Source organism: Pan troglodytes, chromosome 7 (assembly GCF_028858775.2).
Source record: "Pan troglodytes isolate AG18354 chromosome 7, NHGRI_mPanTro3-v2.0_pri, whole genome shotgun sequence".
Classification (NCBI taxonomy): domain Eukaryota; kingdom Metazoa; phylum Chordata; class Mammalia; order Primates; family Hominidae; genus Pan; species Pan troglodytes.
Window position 1 is genome coordinate 141,093,559 of NC_072405.2, and position 23,840 is coordinate 141,117,398.

General features: G+C 39.7%; 1 protein-coding gene across 4 annotated transcripts in view; it reads right to left on the minus strand.

Annotated features, from left to right (window-relative positions):
• The window catches only part of ADCY8 (adenylate cyclase 8), a 262,821-nt gene that overhangs the window by 59,978 nt on the left and 179,003 nt on the right, over positions 1-23,840 (minus strand). For 3 of the 4 annotated variants that reach the window (XM_016959871.4, XM_016959869.4, XM_016959873.4), the window contains 2 exons: positions 9,042-9,243; positions 6,866-6,955 (listed from right to left, as the gene is read on the minus strand). In XM_016959871.4, coding sequence (XP_016815360.1) covers positions 6,866-6,955; positions 9,042-9,243 — 292 coding nt within the window. The remainder of the gene's footprint in view (positions 1-6,865; positions 6,956-9,041; positions 9,244-23,840) is intronic. The other variant, XM_016959870.4, reaches the window with a different exon arrangement.

A 23,840-nucleotide genomic window follows, 5' to 3' on the forward strand; every position in this document is an offset into this window, starting at 1 on the left:
TAAATGACAACAAAGAGTTTTCAAAATAATTTTAAACTGGAAAGCAGGGTGTAAAATTATATATATACTATGATTACAAGAATGCAAAATATGTCTACACAGACAGGACATGGCTTTTGAGTGGATTATTTCCTTTTGTAATGTCCTTTAGTTTTATTTTAATGTGCAATATCAAATGAAACAGTAGGTTGAATACAGTGTTTTGGGGTAAATCCCTGTACTCCAGAGAACTCTGCCTCCCATATAGTAATGGGGTTCTCTGTTTTTTCCCAGACCTTTTAATGATAAAAAATAATAATGCCAAGATTTGTATGAGAAATGTTAGGTAGGGAGCAAAGTTCCCAGCAATCTCTGATACAGGAAGCAGACAAGCTATGCATTGTAAGTGCATCACCTTTGCCTTGGGAAAGTATATAATGACACCTCAGTTTTTACCATTAAAAAAATTTGGTTAGGAAAAAGAAGTCAAAGGCATTTCAATAGGTAAAATAAAATGTAGACAGGAGAAGACAAAAAACCCCTACAGACGTGGAGGTGTGAAAGAAACCAGATTCATCTTACATTAGATGAACTCCAGGTAAGATTGGTGGAGGGACCAGCTGGGTTGGGGATGTCTGTAAATCAGCGATTAAGTTGGTGGAAAGTAGATGTAACAATTAAACCTAAATATTTATTGGGCACGTATGCTGTGAATGACTTTGAATGACTTTATGTGTTTCATCTCATTTAATTCCTTAAATGACCAAGGACAGGTATTATTCTTGGGTCCACTTTAAAGAAGAGAGGAAGTATATGTAACACTTTTCTTCTTCTGAATATACAAGGTTTTCTTCTCTCAGATAGATATTCTGGCTTGGGAGGTCAATTTCTTCAATGTCTGTACTGAAAAAATTGGAATCTCATGATATGACAAGGTGTTAAGGGCAGCAACAACTGAACCTGTTTCCATGAAACAAACAGTTTACAAACTAAATCATGCATTTTCCCACAATTGTTGACTGAGAACCCACTACACACCAAAAACTGTGCCAGGCTGGAAGGACATTGTCAATGCACCATGAATTGCCTTGGCAATATATGCACAATTTACTCTTAGAAGAGGAGGAAGAAGAATTATTTTAGACAATGATAACTGACGAGGGAATTGAGCATCTACCCACATAAGTCAGACAAACTGGACTCCCTGGAGCTATCTGGTTGCTGCCAAAATCCCATAACATCATGAACTCATGAGACAAGAAGAAAAGAAATCAAGCAGACAATTTTCAAAAGTCACTATAGTTTAAAGAAATCATCTGGACTTATTGCTTTACACAAAATCTGATTCTTAGCAACTGTAGCTCTTGGCATAAGCAACACAGTGAAGTGTGTCCAGGCAAATGACAGAAGCTGCTCTGCTTCTTCTGAGACCAGCCTAGACTCTGCAGAAAGTCGAGCAAGGAGGGTATCATAAACCTGGGGACCACCACAGAGTGCTGGGAAGATGGCTGGTCTGACTCTCCAGGGTGTTCACTGGGTTGTGTTAATTAGGGGAAAAGAAAATTTTGTATGTGGTTGGTGCTCTAGTACACTCCTAGTGGTCCTTTGATTCATTCAAGATGCTGGTTTTCCATGGTTGTATTTTTGAAAAATCTGCTGTTATTCATATCATTGTCTTTTACTATGCAATATGTTCCCCCCACCCATTTTATGATTTTGTCTTTATTATGGCTTGAGTAATTTGATTATGATGTGCCTTTGTGTGCCTATATGTGTGTTTATATTGAGGTTTTGAACCTGTGGATGTATGGTTTTCAACAAATGTGGAAAAACTCATGCCACCATTTCTTTAAATAGCTTTTCAATCTCCTCATCTTTCTCTTAGTCTTTCTTTTAGGTTAGGAGCTAGGACTTCAATTATACATATAGTATGCTGCTTGAAGTTGTCCCCAGTACTGCTTTTATTTTATTATTTTTTAATTTTTGTGTTTTATTTTGGATACTTTATATTGCTATGTTATCAGTTTCACTTTTTTTCTTCTGCACTATCTAATATTTGTCCATCATGAATACAGTTATAACAATTATTTGCCTGGCTGGGTGCAGTGGCTCATGCCTATAATCCCAACACTTTGGGAGGCCCAGGCAGGTGGGTCACTTGTGGCCAGGAGTTTGAGACCAGACTGGCCAACATGGCAAAACCCCATCTCTACTGAAAATAATAATAATAAAAAACTTAGCTCGGTGTGTTGGTGCATGCCTGTAGTCCCAGCTACTTGGGAGGCGGAGGCACAGGAATTGCTTGAACCTGGGAAGTGGAGGTTGTAGTGAGCCAAGATTGCACCACTGCATTTCAGCCTGAGCAACAGAGTGACACTCTGTCTCAAAAAAAAAAAAAAAAAAAAAGTTAATTCAAATATACTCAGTCAAATCTGTGTTGGTCTTCTTTGGTTGATTTTTTTCCCTCATTATCAGTCATATTTTCCTCCTCCTTTTGATGCCAGTAATCTTTGATTGGGTGCCAGACATTGTGTATTTACCTTGTTAAATCCTAGATATTTTTGTATTCCTATACATATTCTTGAAATTTATTCTAGGACACATATTAAATTATTTTAAAAGGTTTGATCTCTTTGGATCTAACTTTTAAGATTTTAAAGGAAGGATCAGAGCAGCATATGATGTAGAAACAGTTATTTTACTCTACTGAAGCAAGACTTTTCTGAATACTCTAACCTACTACCCCATGAATCTTTCTCAGTCTGACTGGTGGGAACAAAAATTATTCTCAGCTCTGTGTGATTTCCACGTACTGATCCTTCCAGACGGTTCTTTTCCCATGTCAGTTTCCTCACATGCATGCACTGATTGAACCCTTTTCAGATCTCTAGGTTTTTCTCTCTATGCAACTCTCTAGAGTAGTGTGTTCTGCAGACTGTAGCCACCTTGGTCTCCCAGGACTCTCAGCTTAGTATTCTCAAATCAGGGAGTCCACCTTGGTTTCCTCTTCCTGAGCCATAGTCTAAAAATTCTCTTAAAGCAATAATAAAGCTCAGGCAATCACTTGCTTCCTGTCTTTCAGGATTATTGTCCTTTACTGACTGATGCCTAGTGCCTTGAAAACTATTGCTTCATATATTTTGTTTGTTTTTAGTTATTTCAGATGGAAAGGTAAATCTTGTTCCTGTTAGTCTATTGGAAGAATGCTTCCTTTCTCTTTAAATATTTTAAAACATAGATTGTGGGCCCTGTCCTGTGCTGGGCCCTTTAGTCAATCTTTAATAGCTATACAATATTATCTTCACTCCGTACGTCAATAAATTTGACAGGATGGAAAGGATGTCCTAGATAAATAAATCAACTGTAGGAAGGATGGAGTGTGAATGCTAAGATGACACCATAAGGGTATGTGAGATGGCAGGAAGGAGAGTGACCTGAAGGAGTTGGGCCTGTCAAACCACATTATGGAAAAAGGGATGCTTGAAGGCTGGGTAGGACCTGAATAAATGGAGAAGAAAGGGAAGGAAATGCCAGCATGCCAAGACACAGATGATCACATCTCTATGGAAAAATGGGCTCTTCAGGACCCTTTAAAACCATAGCAAGCTCTGACTTCTCTTGCAGATACAGTGAACTGTTTATTCAGATGTGCCAGAGCATATAATAAAGGGGCATAATTCTAAAGTGAGGGTCTTCCCACCGAATCTCCTGAGAACCACATCCAGATGTTTGAGATAATGACACTCTGGGTTTGTGCATGTGATTTGCATTCATTTCACAAACCTGTGCCTTTCTTTCTCCTCGACTACTCTCCAACCATGACTGGAATATAGCTTTCTTTACTTTCATTCCCGGCATCTTCACTCTTTTTTAGCATCTGACAAGCTTCGAAGTTAGAACCAAGTTATACTTTATATCATACATTGTAAAAGCCTCATTTTTTGTATTACATCATCCAGTTTGATAACATGTTTTTGGACTGGATATTAGTTCTCACAGGGTGAGGCAGAAATGTCAGGTATACATTTGAAGAAACTGAGGATCACAAAGATGAAGCGATTTGCTTGGGGACACATACTTGTGAGTATATGAGTGCTGGGGAGTTGGATTAACTCTTTCAGAAGGTCTGAATATCTAATCCATTTTAGTTTGGCAATGCCTAGTCAGTGAAGCATGTGTGCGCACATACACATGCACATGTATATGCACACACACATACATACATGTATCAGAATGGCAAATGGTGGGTCAGATCAGGTTGTTGTTGCAGCTGGTGAATTTGGCCTGTGGCTGTAGTCTGCTGACCTCCTGAACAAGGTGACCGTTTCATTGTGGAGAAAATGGTAACATCAATCCATATTCATTTTATCTCACTTTTAAACATTTCTGTTGTTGAGTTGTTTCATAACATACACGGGTATATTATGCACAGTGGTTCGGGTATGTACAGGTGTTTGTTTGATGATAACATACATTGGCATTACATTCTCAAAGCCCTTTTGTTGAAAATAATACATAAATCATAGCAGACATTTAATGAGCAGATACATTGTGCCAGGTGTGGCTTCTAAACACTTTATATGGATTAATTCACTTAATTCTTGTAATTAACCAATAAAGAAGGCCCTACTTTTATCCCCATTTTACAGATAAGGAAACTGAGGCACTGAAACAAAGCTGTGTGATCAAAAATCTTACCCACGACTTTCTTAGGATTTGGCTAATCTCTGAGTACTGTGGTCTTGTGTTTGGGGGGTTCAGGTGTTGGGTCAAGGGTATACAATATTAATTCAAAGTGATGTGTGGGCACAGATAAATAGCTGCTTCATGTCAGACGCCATGTGAAGAGCTAAATATTTGCTAACCCATCTAGGCAGGCACCATGAGAACACATTGTTTAACTCCACAGTAGCCATGTAAAGAAGGTATTAATTTTCTCATTTTACAGATGAGGAAACTGAGGTCCAGAGAGGGTAAGAACTGATTCAAGGTTCCACTTCTAGCAAGTGAGGGGGCTTGATTGGAAACGAAAACCAGCTTTTGCCTAGCTCTGACCATCCAATTCTGGGCCACTTACTCTCTCCAAAAGTTGAGACATTCCCTAAGCCCCTCAAACCAAGAATTTCTCAGGGAGCCATTGTCCCACAGAGTACACTAAGCTGGGGCTCCACTCATTCCTAGGTAGAAGGGAGTCCCAGGGCACATGGTCTGGCCCATGCAGCTCCTAAATGGGACCTAGTCCCATCCTGTCCTGCACATCCATTAGTAGAGTCTACTTTCTCCTCTAGGGACCAGGGAAGATAAAGAATAAGGTGGATATGGTTCAAATTATAGTATCGAGCCTTGATAATTGAATTAAAAAGAGAAGGAAGGAAGGATAGAAAGAAGAAGGGAGGGAAAGAAGTGAGGAAGAAATAAGATCAGGCAGGTGTGGCCCTAACCAGCACGGAGCAAGCTGCTTTCTGAGCTCTAGTTTTATTATCTATAACACGGAGACAGTAATAGCCTCTACCCCAGACATCTGAAGGATTTGGTGATGTTATGCATATCAAGCAGGTGCTCTATGCAAATGGATGGAGGGAGAGGAGGCTTGGTCTCCTTGTTGGAATGTTTCTGGGACCGATTCTTAGGCCTAGAAGAGACTACAGGGAGCCTTTTCTCCATTCATATGTTGGAGGGCCTTCTGAGTGTGGCAGCCTCTTAGAGAACAAGAATCTACCCAGAGTCCTAGGTATGGGGTTGGCTGGGGTCTGCTGGGATATTTTAGCTGTTCTACTTTATGACCCAGAATGTCTACCCTAATATGTAAAGTTCTGGGTTGTGAATAACAGACCCCATAGGTTGACCCCAAGGCCCAGAAACAGACCACTGGCTCTGTGGTAAACATAGAGTAAGACACACATATTATGATCATAGGTGGCCTGTTGGGATGCCTACAGAACACATGGTGCTTCCGGCACTCTTTGTATCAGTTAAGTTTAGTTGTAATTTTCTGCCTTTGTAATTCCCTTCCTCCCTCTCTTCCTTCTTCCCTCCCTCTCTCCCTCCCTCCCTTCCTTCCTTCATTCCCTCATTCCTTCCTTCCTTCTCCTTCTTCCCCTCCCTCCCTTCCTTCCTCCCTCCGTTCCTTCCTTTTCCTTCCTTCCTTCTCCTTCCTTCCTTCCTTCCCCTTCCTACCTTCCGTCCTTCCTTCCCCTTCCTTCCTTCCCCTTCCTACCTTCCGTCCTTCCTTCCCCTTCCTTCCTTCTCCTTCCTTCCTTCCCCTTCCTTCCTTCTCCTTCCTTCCTTCCTTCCTTCCTTCTCCTTCCTTCCTTCCCTCCCCTCCCCTTCCTTCCTTCCCTCCCCTCTCCTTCCTTCCTTCCTTCCCTCCCCTCCCCTCCCTTCCCTTCCTTCCTTCCTTCTCCTTCCTTCCTTCCTTTGTTCCTTAATTCCCTCCCTCCCTCCCTCTTTCCTTACTGCAGCAAATACTGTTTGAGAAAGAACTCTGCCTGCTAATAGAGATAACAGTGCATTCTGCTACAGGATTTTACAAATAAGCTAGGAGAAATGCATAGAGAAGGAAGAGATAAGGGCAAATGGAAAATGGATAGAAGGAAAGGTGAAAAGGAAGAAAAGGAGGAGAAAGAGGGAGAAAGAAATGAGGAAGGGGTAAAGATGAAAAAGAGGCAGAGGAGGGGACAGGAAAGAGGACTGGGAAACAGAAAATATAAGGGGAGAAGGAAAGGCAGAAAAGGGAAAGAAGAAGAAAGGAAAGAAGAAGAGGCAGAAGAAGGAAAACAGGCCTCTTGAGTACTTTCTATGGCCCTTCAGCCAGTCTTGTTTATTTGGAGCTGGTAGAGATATATCTATGTCCAACTCTCACCAAGGGGAGCTCATAAATAAATACCTCTGGGTAGGAGCAGATATCTGTAAACACAGCTGAGGAATTGAAAGTCAGGTTCTTCAAGGGTATCGACTTGTCAAAATCACACCACAGCTGCGGATTAAAAAAAAAAAAAGAACAACAAAAACAAAAACAGGAACAACAAAGTCAGTGTGAGTGCTGGAAATGGAGCAGTGTGCTATCAGTGGCTGGGCTTCAGCACCAGCCTGGGTAGACTGAACCCTAGAGGGGACTTGAAGTCAGAATGGAAGTGCCAAAGTGCCAGCTTTGATTTCTTTTATTTAAAAAACAAGTGCTTGCTCAGAAAGAGATTTTGTAAGCCAGTCATGGAACTAAGTTTAGACTGCTCTGTTGGCCCCATCATTTAAGGTCACTGGAGTGTGCTTGTGGAGCTCAGAAGAGAAAGCCAGATGGCAGGAGAAGAGGTCTTGGGTAAACTCATAGCCTGTCTCCAGATCAACAGCTGGGAGGACTTGAAGAATCTGAAGGGGTACATTTTCCAGAAAGACTCTTAGCACTGGGGTGATGGGCATTTCCTAGGACAGAAGTTGCTGCAGGAGATTTTGTGGTATTAGGAAAAGAATAACTACCATTGGCCAAATGCCTCCTCTGTGCCAGACACTTTGTACAAAAAAGCCTCACAACCACCTTGTGATGTAGCTGCTATTTTTAATCCCCATTTTACAATTGAAAAATATGAAACTCTGAGAAGTAAAGTAACTTGTCCAGTGTCACTGAGCTGGTGACTGGTGGATCTGAGATTTGAACACAGGTCTATCTGACTCCAAAGCCTCTGATCTTCCTACCACACTACTCACTGAGGCACGGTTGGCCTCAGAGGTAACCCTGACCTACAGTCATTGGGCTTACTTACAAATTCTGCACCCCAGAAATATCTAATTTGTTATCAAGACTTAATTTAAGGTCCTGGCTGCTTCTCTGCAGCCTGTGATCAATTGATCCCATGTACTTCCATTTCAGTTATCATAATCTATAAAATATTCATTAGATGATGAACTAAATTAGATGATAATTTTCCTTTTCCTCTTTTCCTTTATCCACAGAGCCTTCACTAGAAGGACAACCACAGAACTTAAGTAAGGTAATTACTGGGCCAAAAGTGGACAGTGATTTCAGGCAGTCTAGAGCTCCAAGTCACAGGCCAACAATTGTGGGAGTCTATAGCTTGGGTCCCTGCACACTTGGGGACCCTCCCTCAGGCCCAAAGGGCACAGTGATGGATTCAACCACATGACAATGCCTCAACTAGCCTCTCTCAACAAGCCAAGTTTAAGACCTGGAACCAAACAAATCACCTCAAAAATCTAGCTGCCTGAGTCATGGACAACACAGACTATTTGTAAAAGCACAGAAAATACCTATAGCTACCATGGTACAATTCTTGAGAAAAAATGAAACCATGACAATGTGGGTCAGCAAATTAAACAGTGATAAATATCATGGCAGTTGGAAATTCATCTGAGTTCTATGTGTCACGTGAAATACAAACTTTTAGAAAGTATAGGTGAGATACTCAGCTTTCCTGAAATGCAGTTTCCTCATCCATTAAATGGGGACAATAATACCTACCTGTAGCACATAGTAGGTGCTCAATAAATGGCAGCTATTTCATTTCCATTTCCCCCACCCCACTCCCACTCCCAGAGATACAATTTAGCATATTAGAGGGGCGTGGGTCATGGAGTCAGACAGACCTTATTAGCAAGTTATTTCATGTCTCTGAGCCTCAGTTTCCTCAGCCATAAAGTGGGGATAATTAAACTTACCTCACAGGGTTTATGTGAGGATTAAATATGAAAAATATGTAAAGGTCCTCCTTCAGTGCATGGCACATAGCAGGTAGGTACTGGTACTTGATACATGGTAACTCTTATTTATGGTGTAATTGGCTACTGACAATATGGAAATTGAAGGGCTTTTGGAACTCCTTTGGAGAAAATAACCTATCCCACTGGGAAATAGACAATTTTCCAACAGTAAAATGCACAGTTTTGGCAGTAGCCACATCTTTGTTATCTGTCCCTAAGCTTGGGGCTGGACCGGGCACATAAAGGTAACTGGTACCAAGGAAGGGTAATGCAGGAAGCTGCAGGCTCCATAAACTTCATGCTCAACTGCACACTGGACACCAGAGGGTTGGTGGATGTGGGATGCTTACGATATTTAAGATGGCACCCAGGAAATTAATCAAAATGGATGCAAAGATGATGACGTTCCGGGCCAAATAGGTCTCATTAATCCAACAGCAAGTTTTCCGGAGGATGAGGGGCAAACATTTATAATCCTCTGCTGTGGTGATGAGGACCAGAGCCGAGTGCAGCATAATCAGAATGGAGAACTGGATGGTCATTGGCATCACTCTGCAGGGAAACACAGAATGTTGGGTCATTGGCATCAATTGTCTGAGCAACACTGAAATTCTATTCCTGGTCTTCCTTTCCCATCCCTTGCATCGGATACTTCTTTGAAAGTTCTGTTTGTCCAAGAAAAAGGTTATTAGCAGGAGAGATTTTAAAAAATTACATGCATCCCTAGAGCACTCTCTCTATTGAGAAACTTTGCAAAAAAACAGAATATTTGGCTTGATTTATTGCTCCTGCCCATTTTTTCCCTCTTATTAATTTTTGTCACTAGGCAATTGCTGTCATGGCAACACACCACTCTAGTTTGATATCAACACTCTGGCTGTGGGATGAACCCACATACCCTTTTCCCTTCAAGGTGGGTTTTATGAAGATTTCCCCCTCCACCTATCCTGATACCAAGAACTGGATTTGGCATTGGTTTTAAGTTGCTCAGGTTGGTTCCTGGTTTTGTGGTTTTCATGGACTATACCATAAGTTATTTGAGACATGGGTAAGGAGAACTCATCCTTGTCCAAGGCATCAGCATCACTCTCGGGTTTACATCTTGAGTTTCAAACTCTCATCAAAACTCTGTCCCATGGTAGCCTGTGTCAGTTGGACACCTGTGCTCGGTGTCAGGATGCTTAGTCAGTCTGTGATCTAAAACTCCATCTCTGGAGGCATCTTTAACTCCTGTCTCCCCTATCAACCTATTTATCACCATGCAATCTGCTTCTCCTTGGGAATTAATTCTTTGTTCTCAACTCTGTGTAGCCATTCATGTCCTACACTGGCAGCTCTAATTTTTCCATCTCTATTTCAGGCAGCAAACTGATGCAGGTGTTAAAGGGTACCTTGATAGAGGTGGAGGGAAATTTTATATCTGCTCCTTTTTCTATAAATTGAGGTTTATTCGTCTGGCATTAATATCTTCCATTGGCCAGTTCCAAAAAAATGTGTGTTCAGCAAATAAAGTTGAACTCACCTTCTTTTCCTAACACCATCTCTTACTATCCTCCTCCTTAAACTTCTTATGTATTATTAATAACACTAGTATAAATAATGTATCGAGATCTGATTATGTGTTAGCCACTATGCTGAGCATTTTATATATAATATCTAATTTCCGTTCCTTAGAATGAACCAAAGAGGTCTTTTTATCTCTTTTTTTCCAGATGAAGATTCAAGGCTCAGAGGGAAGAAACTTCCCAGGCATCATACAGTTGGTCAGCGTTAGAGCCAGAATTTAAAGTCCACTCTGTTATACCATTCTGATACTCTAATCACTTTGGTGAGTAATAGATCTCCCATGTTTGCAATCATCTTTTTTGCTTTTATGGTTTCATCATAATATTTATTTATTCAACAAATCTTCTTCCCAGGTATACAGTGGCAGGCATCAGGGTACTGGGGCCAAAGACACATCTTCCTCATCTAGGTGATTATAATTGAGAGAGGAATATAAACATGCAAATGATGAACTATTATATAATATTCTGGGATCTATAAAGAGTTATAAGCAAACATCAACTGAAAAATAGGAAAGGGAATCAAGGGAGGCTTCATAAAAGAGGTGACATTGGGTTAGGCTGTGAAGGTTAAAGAGAAGGCTTGCAGGTAGGAAAGAGTGGGGAGCATGAGCAAAACATCAGAAGAATGGGAGTGACCAGTGTCTTCAGAGTTTCCCAGTAACCCAGGCAGTGTGGCTGTGCTCAGGAGCTTTGTCCCGTAGGCAATGTGCAGAAGGAAGTAATCAGATCTGCGTGTTTGAAAGACAACTGTGGTGGGAGGTGGAGGATGAGGTGAAGAGGAAACGTGTTCAGAAGAGTTAAATAGTTAAGGCATGAGTTAATGAGGGAGGAACACAGGGGAACAGTATGATAATTGGGGGGTGCAGGGAAAGATGTGGAGGTATATTAATCTGTGTTTTGTATGTATGTGTAGAGGGTATTTGAGAGAGGGAAGTCATTAACGATGACATTAATGTTTTTTATTGTAACTGGTAAGTGCAGGAAAAGAAGCTAGTCTGTACAGAGATAAGTTGATAAAGTTGATTTTGGACACAATGCATGTTTGGTACTTGTAGATCATTCAGTTACAGATATCTAGATGTCCAGGCAGTGAGGGACGATTGAGGAACTCTGAGGCTGGAGGGCATAGGTGGTGATTGAGATCAAGGAATGGAAGCATTTGCCCAAGGATAGTGTGTACAGCAAGAATCAAGAGCACCCAAGATGAGCTGTGGGGGATGCTAATGGGCTGGAAGAAGAGAAGACAGCAAAGGGAGTTTATGAAGTGTGGTTAGATAAGCAGGAGAGCAGGAGTGCATGGCATCATGGCAGCAGGGGGGATAAGAAATTCACAAGGAAAGAGTAACCAAGAATGTCAATTTCCTCTGCATGATGAGGCTACTTTAAGGCTGGAAAGTGACTCCTCCCACAGCCTCAGCTATTGTTGGTAGAGGTTTTTTGTTTTTGTTTTTGACTAGCAAAGTTTTGATTTTATGGATCACCTTGACAAGAAATCTCTGTAGGAGTTCTATATAAGAACAGAAGGTTGGTGCATCAGTGAGTTCCCAGAGGGCTCTAGGCAGATGGGAAACTTCCCTCCAAACAGGCTGGAAAAACACTCCCTGACAACACACCATTATTTCTGGGCACCAGGGGAGATAAATGAAAGAGAATGCAGGCGGATCGCTTTGTCAGGAAGTCCCATGAGAGAGGGGGCCAATTGCAAGGCTCATGTGGCTCATTCACATGAGGAAACCAACGAGTATAAAAATGTCTCTTTTCAAAGTGTGAGACAGAAGCAAACCAGGGAAAGGCAGGTTTGAAAGACGCTGAGTTGGAGCCTCAAATTCTTACATGGCCACCACTGCCTGTGGACCTCCACATGGCATACAGGGCCTTGAGTGTCTGCTCTTGGCTCTCTCTCCTGCCTTTTTTTTTTCCCTCCCTCACCCTTCTGCACCCCATGGTCTGGGCAATGCTGAACTATGTGCAGTCTGTCCCCAGTGCTATGCACTTTCTGCCTTATGGGCACTTAACATGGCATGTCCTGTTCTTCCTGCAAGGCTCAGCTTTCCTTTGGATTCTTCCATGACACCTGGCATAGGGCTGAGTATACAGAAGGTGCTCAATAAGTATTCATTGACTTATGCTTTTTCTGGGAAGAGAAGACTCTGCTCCTCCCCTCAGCAGCCTTCACAGGGAAGAAGACTTCCACCTACATGCCCAGACTATCTCCCTGCCTGCTCACTATATCTCTCCAAGGAAGGAGGAAGGGCTAATCCAGAAACTATCGGGGGTGCTCAGTGGACCTCATTTTCCTTGGAGGGCAGGGTCATTGTTAAAGGTCAGTGTATATGCACAGTTCAGACACTTATATTCTCCTCCTCTTCGATCCACTGAGATCGAAGGAAAGCCAGAGCCTTGATCTACCCTATGGGAGGAGGGCTGGCCATCTCTTCTTTTTGGCCAGGGCATCTCTGCCTTTAAGGAAGAAAGCCCGGGTTGGCTTAACCCTGGCTCTGGCCACAGATGGCACCGTCTCAGGTCTGCCTCATTCACCTTTGACACTGGTGGAGTGCATTGGTTTAATCTTTTGCAGCATCATAGTGGTAGGATCTCACACCAGAGTTTAACGGTGGGATATGAGGGCCAGCAGAGAAGAGATTCAGGATGGAGGCCATGTGGTCTCTTGACTTAAGCCGCATTCTGTATTCCAGCTTTTATCACAGTTTTGCATAGGCTAAATGGGCAATTGTTTGGAAATTTGTAAAATTGATGTTTTTTTTTTTCTCATTTAGCAATTGAACTTATGTGTAATCTTTGGCATGGCGGGGAGTTCATCAGGGTATCTGTAGGGCTGTGTGGGAGGATTTGTACACAGAACTCACCTGAGTCCCTGACCCAGTTTTAAATGGCTTTACTGGGTTTGCTGTAAAAGGGAAAGGGAGGTGAAAGACAGGCCATGTGGTCCAGTGGCAAGAGCAAAGTCTTATATGTTTGAACCTGTAGTTCTGAAGCATAACTAGTAGTGTGGTCATGGGCAAGGTAATTGATTCCTCTGAGAATTACTTTTTAATCTGTAAAACAGGGATTTTTTAAGCCTACCTTTTAAAGGAGGCTCTGAGATTAAACAAAGTCATAAAGTAGTATAAGAAAAATTTAAAGAAATGTTAGTTCTCTTTCTCTATTCATCATGAAATTCAGGAAACCAAAGGCACTTTAAAGTTCTATGGCAAGGGTATTAATTACAAGATTAGCTTTTTAAGCAAAAGTATTGACACTGTATATTACATTTCTCTGGAAATCTCTGCAGCAGTTCCTCAGCATTCATTTATTTCTTTACATGTAAACATTATAACATCAGATTGTACATTTTATCTAATTATAGAGCCACTCAGGCACCCAGGGGTTCTGAATTTGCTTTTGCATTGTTGGTGCACATAAGAGGCAAGGAAACCTTTCATTTCTGAAATCGAGTCTCAAAAAGAATGACGAGTTTTGCAAAGCTCTATCCAAATCATTTCTAGACATTAAGTCCTAATTATTCTCTGCAGTCTGTCTTTAAAATGGTTTGTATTGATATTGTGATTTGACATTTGCTGGGAAGGCAGGAATCAGTGGGGATGAGTGAACAGCCTATAGCAGCTTGCGGTGCAATAGGAAACAAAAACTCAGATTATACTGAAAGATGGCACCTGGACAACGCTTTAGAATCTACAGACTCTATGAGTGCAATAGTGTCTTTGATCCTTGCAGCAACCCTGAAGAAAGATATTCTAAGCCCTTTCAACAGATGAAAATACTGTGACTCCAAAAGGGAATTTGCCAGAAATAGGCTTGGTTAACTTAATTTTTACTGCAGTCTTGGCAAGTGGGCATTATCATTCCCATTTTACAGATGAGGAAACAGAGGTTTCAGAGAGGTTAAATACATACATATAGGTAGTATAATGCACAGAAAATAATAAGACCCAGTGCCTGCCTCTTTCCCTCCCTCCCTCCCTCCTTCCCTCCCTCCCTTCCTTCCTTCCTTCCTTCCCTCCCTCTCTAGGTCACTACCTCTCTTTCTTTTCCCTTTCCCTCCCTCCCTCCCCCTTTTCTTCTCCCCCTTTCTGCCTCCCCCTCTCTCTTTCTGTGTCTTTGTCTCTTTCTCATCATCATATGCAGACCAGATACATTGTTCTGTAGTCCCAAGAAGTATTTTCTAGTCTTTCCTTTGTTTACCCTTCTTGGAGAGGAACAACTGTGGGCATGTGGAAATTAAAGGAAAGAGCTGGGTAAGCACTGTCTCTCTCTTTTTTTTTTTTTTCCAGAGTCCATTAATTTTTGCTTTGGGGGCTAAGAATTAGCTGTGGTCATACGAGTAGAAACTCCCTCATCTGCCAAAAAAAATCCATGACAGAAGAAATGCGAGTGAAAAGCACCCACCATCTGTTTAGTTGCAAAGCATCAAACAGAAACAAAATGAGTTGGAGAGGGAACCAGCACATATTAAAGAAAGCTTTTGCTGTGTCTGGGGTAAATGGGCTACTCAATTCCCACAGCATGTGGATTGTCTGGTCAGAGTTCAGTTTCCTTCCTTGTCAGGATTTTTCTCTTCGCTAGGTAAGGTTGGGGTGTGGGCTGTATTTCAGTTATGGGCTTCATCTTGAATTCTAGAGTTGGAGACTCCTTATGACTAGCTGCTGGGTGAGGGTCCAGGTCTCTTCCCCCTGAACCCCAGGAACCAGGGCATCAAGGCTTGCTCCCCTCCCCCACCCCGTCACACCACCTAGAAAGAAATCCAGCCCAGGCCCGCTGGGAAGTGTGAGGCTTGCTTCTCGTGGAGGACAGTGGCCCCTTCTCCTGTCCAGTGCCAAGTCCAGATCCTCGGGCTCATCCTGGTCTTCTCCATCTCTCTCATCCCCCACATCCAGCCAGTCACTGTGAACCGTCAACTCTCTGCCCTAAATATCTTAAAAATTCTTCCTCTCCTGTCCACCCTTCTGCCACTCTCTTCTCCTTATTATTTCGTGCCAGATTTTTTATTTGCGGTTGCCTCCTAATTGGTCATCCCAAATCCACATTTCACTCCCACCTCTCCATCATCCCCGTTCAGTATGATCCTTCTAAACATGAATCTGATCACATCATCTCTTTCATTAAAATGCTTCAATGAAGACTCCTCTGCCAACCAGTCACAACGCCTCAATGAACTTCACAACTCCTATCCTTCAGAATGCTCTATTTCCAGCCCTTCCTCCCCTTAATCCTTCTCAGTCTTTTTCCATGACCTGGTGAGCTCCTTTAGGAGCCAGGTGAGCTGTCACTGTCATCTCCTCTGGGAAGCCTGCCCCAGAGGCAAAAGGACTACTTTTGCCTCACCCCAACTCCCACACATCGAATCCCAGCTTACACCTTTCCTATCACAATAGTCATCACCCCATATGATAGCTGTTCAGCTAGTTGTCTTTTAGCCCTACTAGATGGTCAGCTTTATGATGGCAGAGACCCTGACTGTATATCCCCATCACTATCCAGCACAAACTGTCACACTGATGTTTGTTGAGTGTTTGACAGGAATGTCAACACCTTGAACTCTAGGAGTCCAGAGGAAGCAACAGACACGGCCAGGCCCTTCTTGGCTACCACCTTCCCATTGACAAGAGTGACTAGAGGAGCCCAGCAGGTTTGGCTGAATCCTGCCAGGCCCCACTAACACTCACAGCTCGCCACCCCGAGGTGCCTTCTGTCAGGACCCTAGTCCTCACTGTCTCTTAGGTAGTCAAGAAACTCATTCTTTCCTGGTATTCTCTGGTACCCTTCTTCTGATTTATTAATTGGATAACACATAAATATCTACATACATAGCATATACATATCTACATATGTGTCTACCTTTGCAGGATATAAGTAGCTACATATATAGTATATACACCTGGACAGATACATATATATTCCTTATGTCTTAGTCTCATTCCACCAGATTATACAGTCCAGGAGGACAGGGATTTTGTTCTTGTCATCTTTTTTTTTTGTCTTGAGATTTATTCCTAGTGTTTGGAATAAGTCTGGAACATAATAACCACCAATGGCTGTTGGTGGGAGGACTCTTAGCCCACATTTGGCAAAAGTAGGTAGGCCTCCCCTCACATTAATAACTTTTTAAAAATGGTAAAATGAAGCATAAATAAAGAAAACCACACAAAAGTATAGCTTAATTAGTTCTTATAAAGTGTCTGCCTTTGTAATGACCATCAATTCCTGAAATAGAACTTTGCAGGGCACACCAAAAGCCTATCCATTTGTGGGGTGGGGGGAGGGGGGAGGGATAGCATTAGGAGATATACCTAATGCTAAATGACGAGTTAATGGGTGCTGCACACCAGCATGGCACATATATACGTGTGTAACTAACCTGCACATTGTGCACATGTATCCTAAAACTTAAAGTATAATAATAATAAAATAAAAATAAAAAAAAGCCCATCCATGAGCCCTGTCCCAATGATAATCCTCTCTCTCAACCCCCATTAATCACTTTCCATTTCCATTTCTTTATAGTTTTATCCTTTCTTTATAGACACTACAGTCTCACCCATTTTTATTAAATCTGATTTGTCTTTTAAATCTTAAAATCTGTAACTTCTCTCTTTATCCTTTTATCTTCCTTACAATGTATTTATTGAAAAGCACATGCCTCTGACCCGTAGCATTTCTCACTGTCTGGATTTTACTGGTGTGTTCTCTGTCCTCTATAATTCCTGAAAATTGGAAGCTGGATTCAAAGGCCTGACCAAATTTAGGTTTGATCCCATTGGCAAGACCATAGGTGGTGTGCGCCCCCACCAGGAGGTATGGCTGTCTCTCTTATTTGTGTTGATAGCATCCTCTGATGCTCAATTTGTAGATTCATTAATTCATTATGGGTTGGAATATGATGATATTTTAATTCTTTTATTTCTTTAAAATGTTTTAGCTAGGATACTTTTATGATATTTCCTCTCACTTACTATTTAGTGATCTTATGGTGAAAAGACACTGGTTTCTCTCACTTTTTTACAAGTTTTCCAGATAATCAACTACTTCCCTATCATCCACTAAACACTACAAACTTAAAAAAATCATTACAAACTCATAAAGCTAAATATATTTGCTGGGTTTTGACCAGTATTTTACTAATTATCCCCATTGCAGCTCAAATTATTCCGTCTTTGGACAGTGGGAACTTCTATAATGTGGCTCCTGCATTCTTTTGATATGATCCTAATAGTGTTTGATGGCATCCTTGCTTTCTTGTAGGACAAGATATTCTAGGCTCGTCTAGCATATTTCCTGTTCCAGCCCTAAAATTAGCCATATCTCCAAAAATTTTTTTTTAAAAAACAGATATGTTACTTCAAGACCATAATCTAGCCCTGAGGTATGCTCATAGATGCTGAGTTGGTCATTCTTTCTAAATCTTCCCATAGGTGTTTCTGCTGTCCAGGATATCATCTTCCATTTAGTTGTTATGTCTCCTTAGGGGCCTCCTTGCTGTGACATTTTCTCAGACTTCCCTTGTTTTACATGACTTTGACAGGTTTGAGGAGTACTGGTGAGGTGTTTTGTAGACTGTCCCTCAATTGAGATTTGTCTGAAATTTTCTTCATGATTACATTACGGGTTTGGGGAGGAAGACCACAGAGGTTATATGCCATACTTACTAGATCCCATTAACATAACTTATCACTGTTGGTATTAATCTTTATCCCCTGGCTGAGGCAGTGCTTGTGAGGTTTCTCCATATTTGCCCCCTGTACATAGTTTACTCTTTGGAAGAAAGTCACTTTTGCTGTTGCCCATACTTAAGGAGTGGGGAATTAAATTCCTCCTCACTGAGGATGGATTATCTTCATAAAATATGTAGACTTTCTCTGCATGGGAGACATATCATTAATTTATATTAGTATGAACTGGTGGATATTTATTTTATATTGTGGATTATAAATAACTACTACATTGTTTACTTGGTTGCTCAATTTATTCCAGCTTTGGCCCTTGGGGGCTCTTTTGTTGGCTCCTGTGTCCCTTTGAAATACTCCCATTATCATGTATATGTGTGTGTGTGTGTGTGTGTGTGTGTGTGTGTGTGTGTTTGTGTATGCATGTCTATGTATGTACGTTTTAGCACATTCTTATTTTCTGGCCCTACAAGATAGCCAAGGCTAATCTTGTATATTTCCTGTCTCACTGTTAGACTCAGACAGTTCTCCAAGGAGCCCTGGTTCCTTTTATTGGATATCGGCATTAGAAACCAAGATGTGAGTGGTAGATGTGCTCATTACCACTGAGGTGTCATTGCTTCCAGGCCCTCTCCACTGACAGAGGAAGGAAATGTATGTATATATTCTAACCTGTGCATATAAACGTATCTATAAATATTCCTACATGTAACCATCTCTATCTATATTAAGCTATACATGAGTTCACATGGATGTCTCCAACTCTAATCCATTACCACAGGGATATTTCTAACTTTCTCCCTTCATTTGCATGTAAACTTCCATTCCAACAATGAGAAAACTGACTCCCACCATCTGCCATCCACTTACACAATTGTTTAGTTCCAGTATACATATATAGGTGTTGCAAATTCTTAACCCATGCCTCAATGGGAAATTCCTATATCAACTACAGCACAGTGCTTAAGTGCAGTTTCTCTTGCCTTTAATCGTACAGACTTCTCTCATTTTCAAAGCTACTTAGTACACCATTTTACTCCCCACATCCCCTTCAGGGAGGTTGCTTCATACACTTTTAATACAGTTAGATTCTTTTGTCACAGTCTGATTCCATCATGGGATCCCCTAAACTCCTAAATAAAATGTTTTAAAGCCTGTATATATTAAAGTTCATTCTCTGTGCTGTAAAGTTTTATAAGTTTTGATAAATGCATAGTGTCAGGTATATACCATTACAGTATACTGAATGCACTACCCCAAAAAATATGCTGGACTTCATCTCTTTTATTCTCCTTTCCCTCATTCCCCAAGCTCCTCTCACCTAATGATCTATTTACCATTTCTATAGTTTTGTCTTTTCCAGAACATTATATAAATGGAATAATATATATAAAGCCTTTCAGACGGTTTCTTTCACTTAGGAATATGCATTTAAGGTTCATTGATGTCTTTGTGTGGCTGATATCTTATTCCTTCTTATAATGGAATCTTACTTCATTGTCTGGATATGCCACAGAGTTTTTGTTGTTGTTGTTGTTTTCTCCAGCAAATGGTATTGAGAGTTATTTATTTATTTATATATTAGTCATTGTACTAGGTATGTAGTGGTAGGTCATTGTTTTAATTTAAATTTCCCTTATGGCCAATGATGTTGAGCATTTTTCACATGCCTATTTGGTATCTGTATATCTTGTTTGGTGAGTTGTTTGTTTAAATCTTTTGTCCATTTAAAAAATTGGGTTGTTTTCTAGTTGTTGAGTTTTGGGAGTTCTTTGAATATTTTGGGTGGAAATCTTTTCCCAGACACATCTTTTACAAATATTTTTTTCTGGTCTGTGGTTTGTGTTTTCTTTCTCAAACAGTGTCTTCCACAGATCAGACATTTTAAATTTCAGTAAAGTCCGACTTACAGTTTTTTTCTTTCATGGATCATAATTTTGGTGGTGTGTCTTAAAACTCATCACCAAATTCAAAACCAAAATTTTATTTGTGTTTTCTTCCAGAAATTTTATAGTTTTGCATTTAGGTATATAAACCATTTTGTGTTAATTTTTGTGAAGGTTTAAGGTCTGTGTATAGGTTCAAGTTTTTGCATATGGATACCCAATTTTTTAATTTATTTTTTTATTTTACTTTAAGTTCTGGGACACATTTGCAGAATGTGCAGGTTTGTTACATAGGTATACATGTGCCGTGGTGGTTTGGGGCACCTATCAATCCGTCGTCTAGGTTTTGAGCCTCGCATGCATTAGGTATTTGTCCTAAAGCTCTCCCTTCCCTTGCCCCCCACCCCCAACAGGCCCCGGTGTGTGATGTGTCCCTCCCTGTGCCCATGTGTTCTCATTGTTCAACTCCCACTTATGAGTGAGAGCATGCGGTGTTTGGTTTTCTGTTCCCGTATTAGTTTGCTGAGAATTGGGCATCCAATTTTATCAGTACCATTAGTTAAAAAGAATATCCTTTCTCCGTGGAATTTTCTTAACATCTTTGTTACAAATCAATTGATTATATTTGTGTGGGTGTATTTTTGGGGCTTTTCTTTCTGTTCTATTGAGCGATGTGTTTATTCTTTCTTTAGCATCATACTGTAGCTTTATAGTAAGTTTTGAAATCAGGTAGTATTAATCCTCTAGCTTTGTTGTTATTCTTTTATGGTATTGTGTTGGCTATGCTATATTCTTTGTCTTTTCATACAAACTTTAGCATTGGTTTGTTGATATTATAAAACAGCTTGCTGAAGTTTTGACTGACAATGCATTGACCTATAGATCAAGTTGGGAAAAATTAACATTTTAACAATATCAAGTCTTCCAATCCATGAACACAGAATATCTCTTCATTTATTTACATCTTTGATTTATTTCATCAGTGTTTTGAAGATTTCTTGTACAAATTTTGTTAAATTTATATTTAAGTATTTCATTTTTGGTGCTATTGTAAATAATATTGTTTAATTTCAAATTTCAACATTAGATGGCTGATATAAAGGAAAACAATTGACTTTTGTATATTGACATTGTATTCTGTGACTTATTTGTTTATTAGTCTTAGAAATGTTTTGGTGGGTCCTTTGGGAATTTCTGTATAGAAAGTTATGTCATTGGTAGATAAAGATGGTTTTATTTCTTCCTTTCTGATATGTATGCCTTTTATTTCTTTTTGTTGTTTTGTTTCAATAGCTAGGACTTCCAACATGATATTAAATACAGGTGGTGAGAGTGTATTTTTGTTTTGTTTCTGATATTAGGGGGGAAGCTGCAGTCTTTTACCACTAAAGATGATGTTATCTATAGCTTTTTTTTTTTGGGAGATATTCTTTATCAAGTTGTAGAAGTTCCCTTCTGCTGCTAGTTTTCTGAGAGTTTTTTAACATAAATGGACGTTGAAGTTTACCCAATGCATTTCTTTGGCAATTGATAAGATCATATGATTTTCCTTCTTTAACTTACTAATATAGTTAACCACTATTGTTTGATTTTAGAATGTTGTTGTTGATTTTAGAATGTTGTTTAGAATGTTTATATACCTGGGAGAAGTTCTGTTGGAGCATGGCGTATGCTTGTTTTTATACATTGTTAGATTTCATTTGCTAATATTTTGTTGAGAGGTTTTATGTTTATGAGATATTGGTCGGTAGTAACTAGATTTTAATTTTGTTAATTTTCTTTGTTTTCCTGCTTTCAGTTTTATTGATTTTTGCCCTAATTGGTAGAATTTATTTTCTCCTTTTTGTTACAAGATTAAATTGCTTTTTGTTCTGTAGTTTCCCAAGGTAGAAGCTTAGATTGTTATTAATTTTAGATCTCTTTTCTTTTATAATATATGCATTTAATGTAAATTTTCTTCTAAGCACTGCTTTCATGGCATCCCACAAATTTGGTAAGTTGTGTTTTCATTTTCATGTAGTTCAATTTTTTTTTTTTTTTTTTAGACCGAGTCTCACTCTCTCCCAGGCTGAAGTGCAGCGGCGCAATCTTGGCTCACTACAAGTTCTGCCTCCCAGGTTCACGCCATTCTCCTGCCTCAGCCTCCCAAGTAGTTGGGACTACAGACGCCGGCCACCACGCCTGGCTAATTTTTTGTATTTTTTAGTAGAGACGGGGTTTCACCGTGTTAGCCAGGATGGTCTCGATCTCCTGACCTCGTGATTTGCCCGCCTCGGCCTCCCAAAGTGCCGGGATTACAGGCGTGAGCCACCGCGCCTGGCCCAAAATATTTTTAAATGTCTCTTGAAATCTTTCACTTACGTGTGATTGAAGAGTGTGTTATTTAATCTCCAAGTGTTTTGGGATTTTCTAGCTATCTTTCTATTATTGAATTTTAGTTTAACTCTACTATGATCTGAGAACATACTTTGTGTTATTTTTCTTCTTTTAAATTTATGAAGGTGTATTATGGCCCAGAATGGGGTCTACCTTGGTTACTGTTCATGTGAGCTTGAGAAGAACCTGTATTCTTCCATTGGGTGGAATAGTCTATTAATATTGATTAGGTAATTTCAGGTTATCTATATCTCTAATGATTTCCTGCCTACATGATGTATTAATTACTGACAGAGGGATGTTGAAGTCTCCAACTATAATAGTGGGTTTATTTATTTTTCTTTTCAATTCTATCAGTTTTTGCCTTATGTAGTTTGACATTCTCTTGTTAAGCACATAAATGTTCATATTGCTAGTTCTTCTTAAAGAATTGATTTTTAAATCACTATGTAATTTCCATTTTTATCTCTGATAATTTTCCTTGTTCTGAGTCTATTTGGTGTGAAACTAATATAGCTACTTAAGTTTTTTTTTCATTAATGTTAGCATGGTATATTTCTTCATTTCTTTAACTTATTTGAGTCTATACCTACAGTGGGCTTCTTGTATACAACATCTATTGGGGCTTTTTTTTTAATCTACTCTGACAAGCTGTGCTTTGTAATTGGTATATTGAGACCATTAACATCAAAAAGTAATATTTTTGTGCTTGGTTTAACATCCATCATCTTTGTAACTATCTTTTTCATCCATTGCATTTATTCTTTGTTTGTTCACCTTGTTTAACATTCTCTCTGATTTTGATTGAGCATTTTATATGATTTAATTTTATTTTTTCCTAGCATATCAATTATATTTCTCTCTTTAAAAAAGTTTTTTTAGTGTTTGCTCAAGAGCTTAAAATATGCATTTTAAATTAATGTCACTCAGCCTTCATACCACTTCATGTATACTGCAGTTACCTTAAAATAAAGCATTCCCAATTCCTTCCTTATGTCCCTTGTGACATTGCTATTGTTCATCTCACTTTTATCCATATTTAAAACCACCAAATACATTGTTAATATTGTTGCTTTAAACAAAAAATAATGTTTTGGATCAATTAAGATAAAGATAAAAACATTTTACTTAACTTCATTAATTTTTTCTCTGATGCTCTTTCTTTATGGAGATCCTAGTTTCTAATCTACATTATTTTCCTGCTGTTTGAAGAAATTTTTCACATTTCTTACAGGGAATGTTGGCTAAAAATGTAGTTTTTGTTTTTCTGAGAAAGTATTTTTTCTCTGCTTATAAAGGATATAGAATTCTAGGTTGATGGTTTTTCTTTTAATACTTTAAATGCTTGACTCCACGCTCTTCTTGCTTACATGGTTTCTGACAAAAAGTCTGACGTAATTCTTATCCTTGTTCCTCTACAGGTAAGGCAGTGTCCTTCCTTCTGGTAAGATGATGTCCTTCACTGTGGTATCCTCTAAGATTTTCCCTTTGTCTTGCATTTTCTGCAGTCTGAATACAATATCTTTTTTTGATGTTTATCCTGGTTGGTTATTTTTATTTAACCAAAGTATTTAACCTTTAAAATTCTGTGTTTCTGTGATTCTGTGGTTTGTTGTCTATTATTAATTTTGGAACAT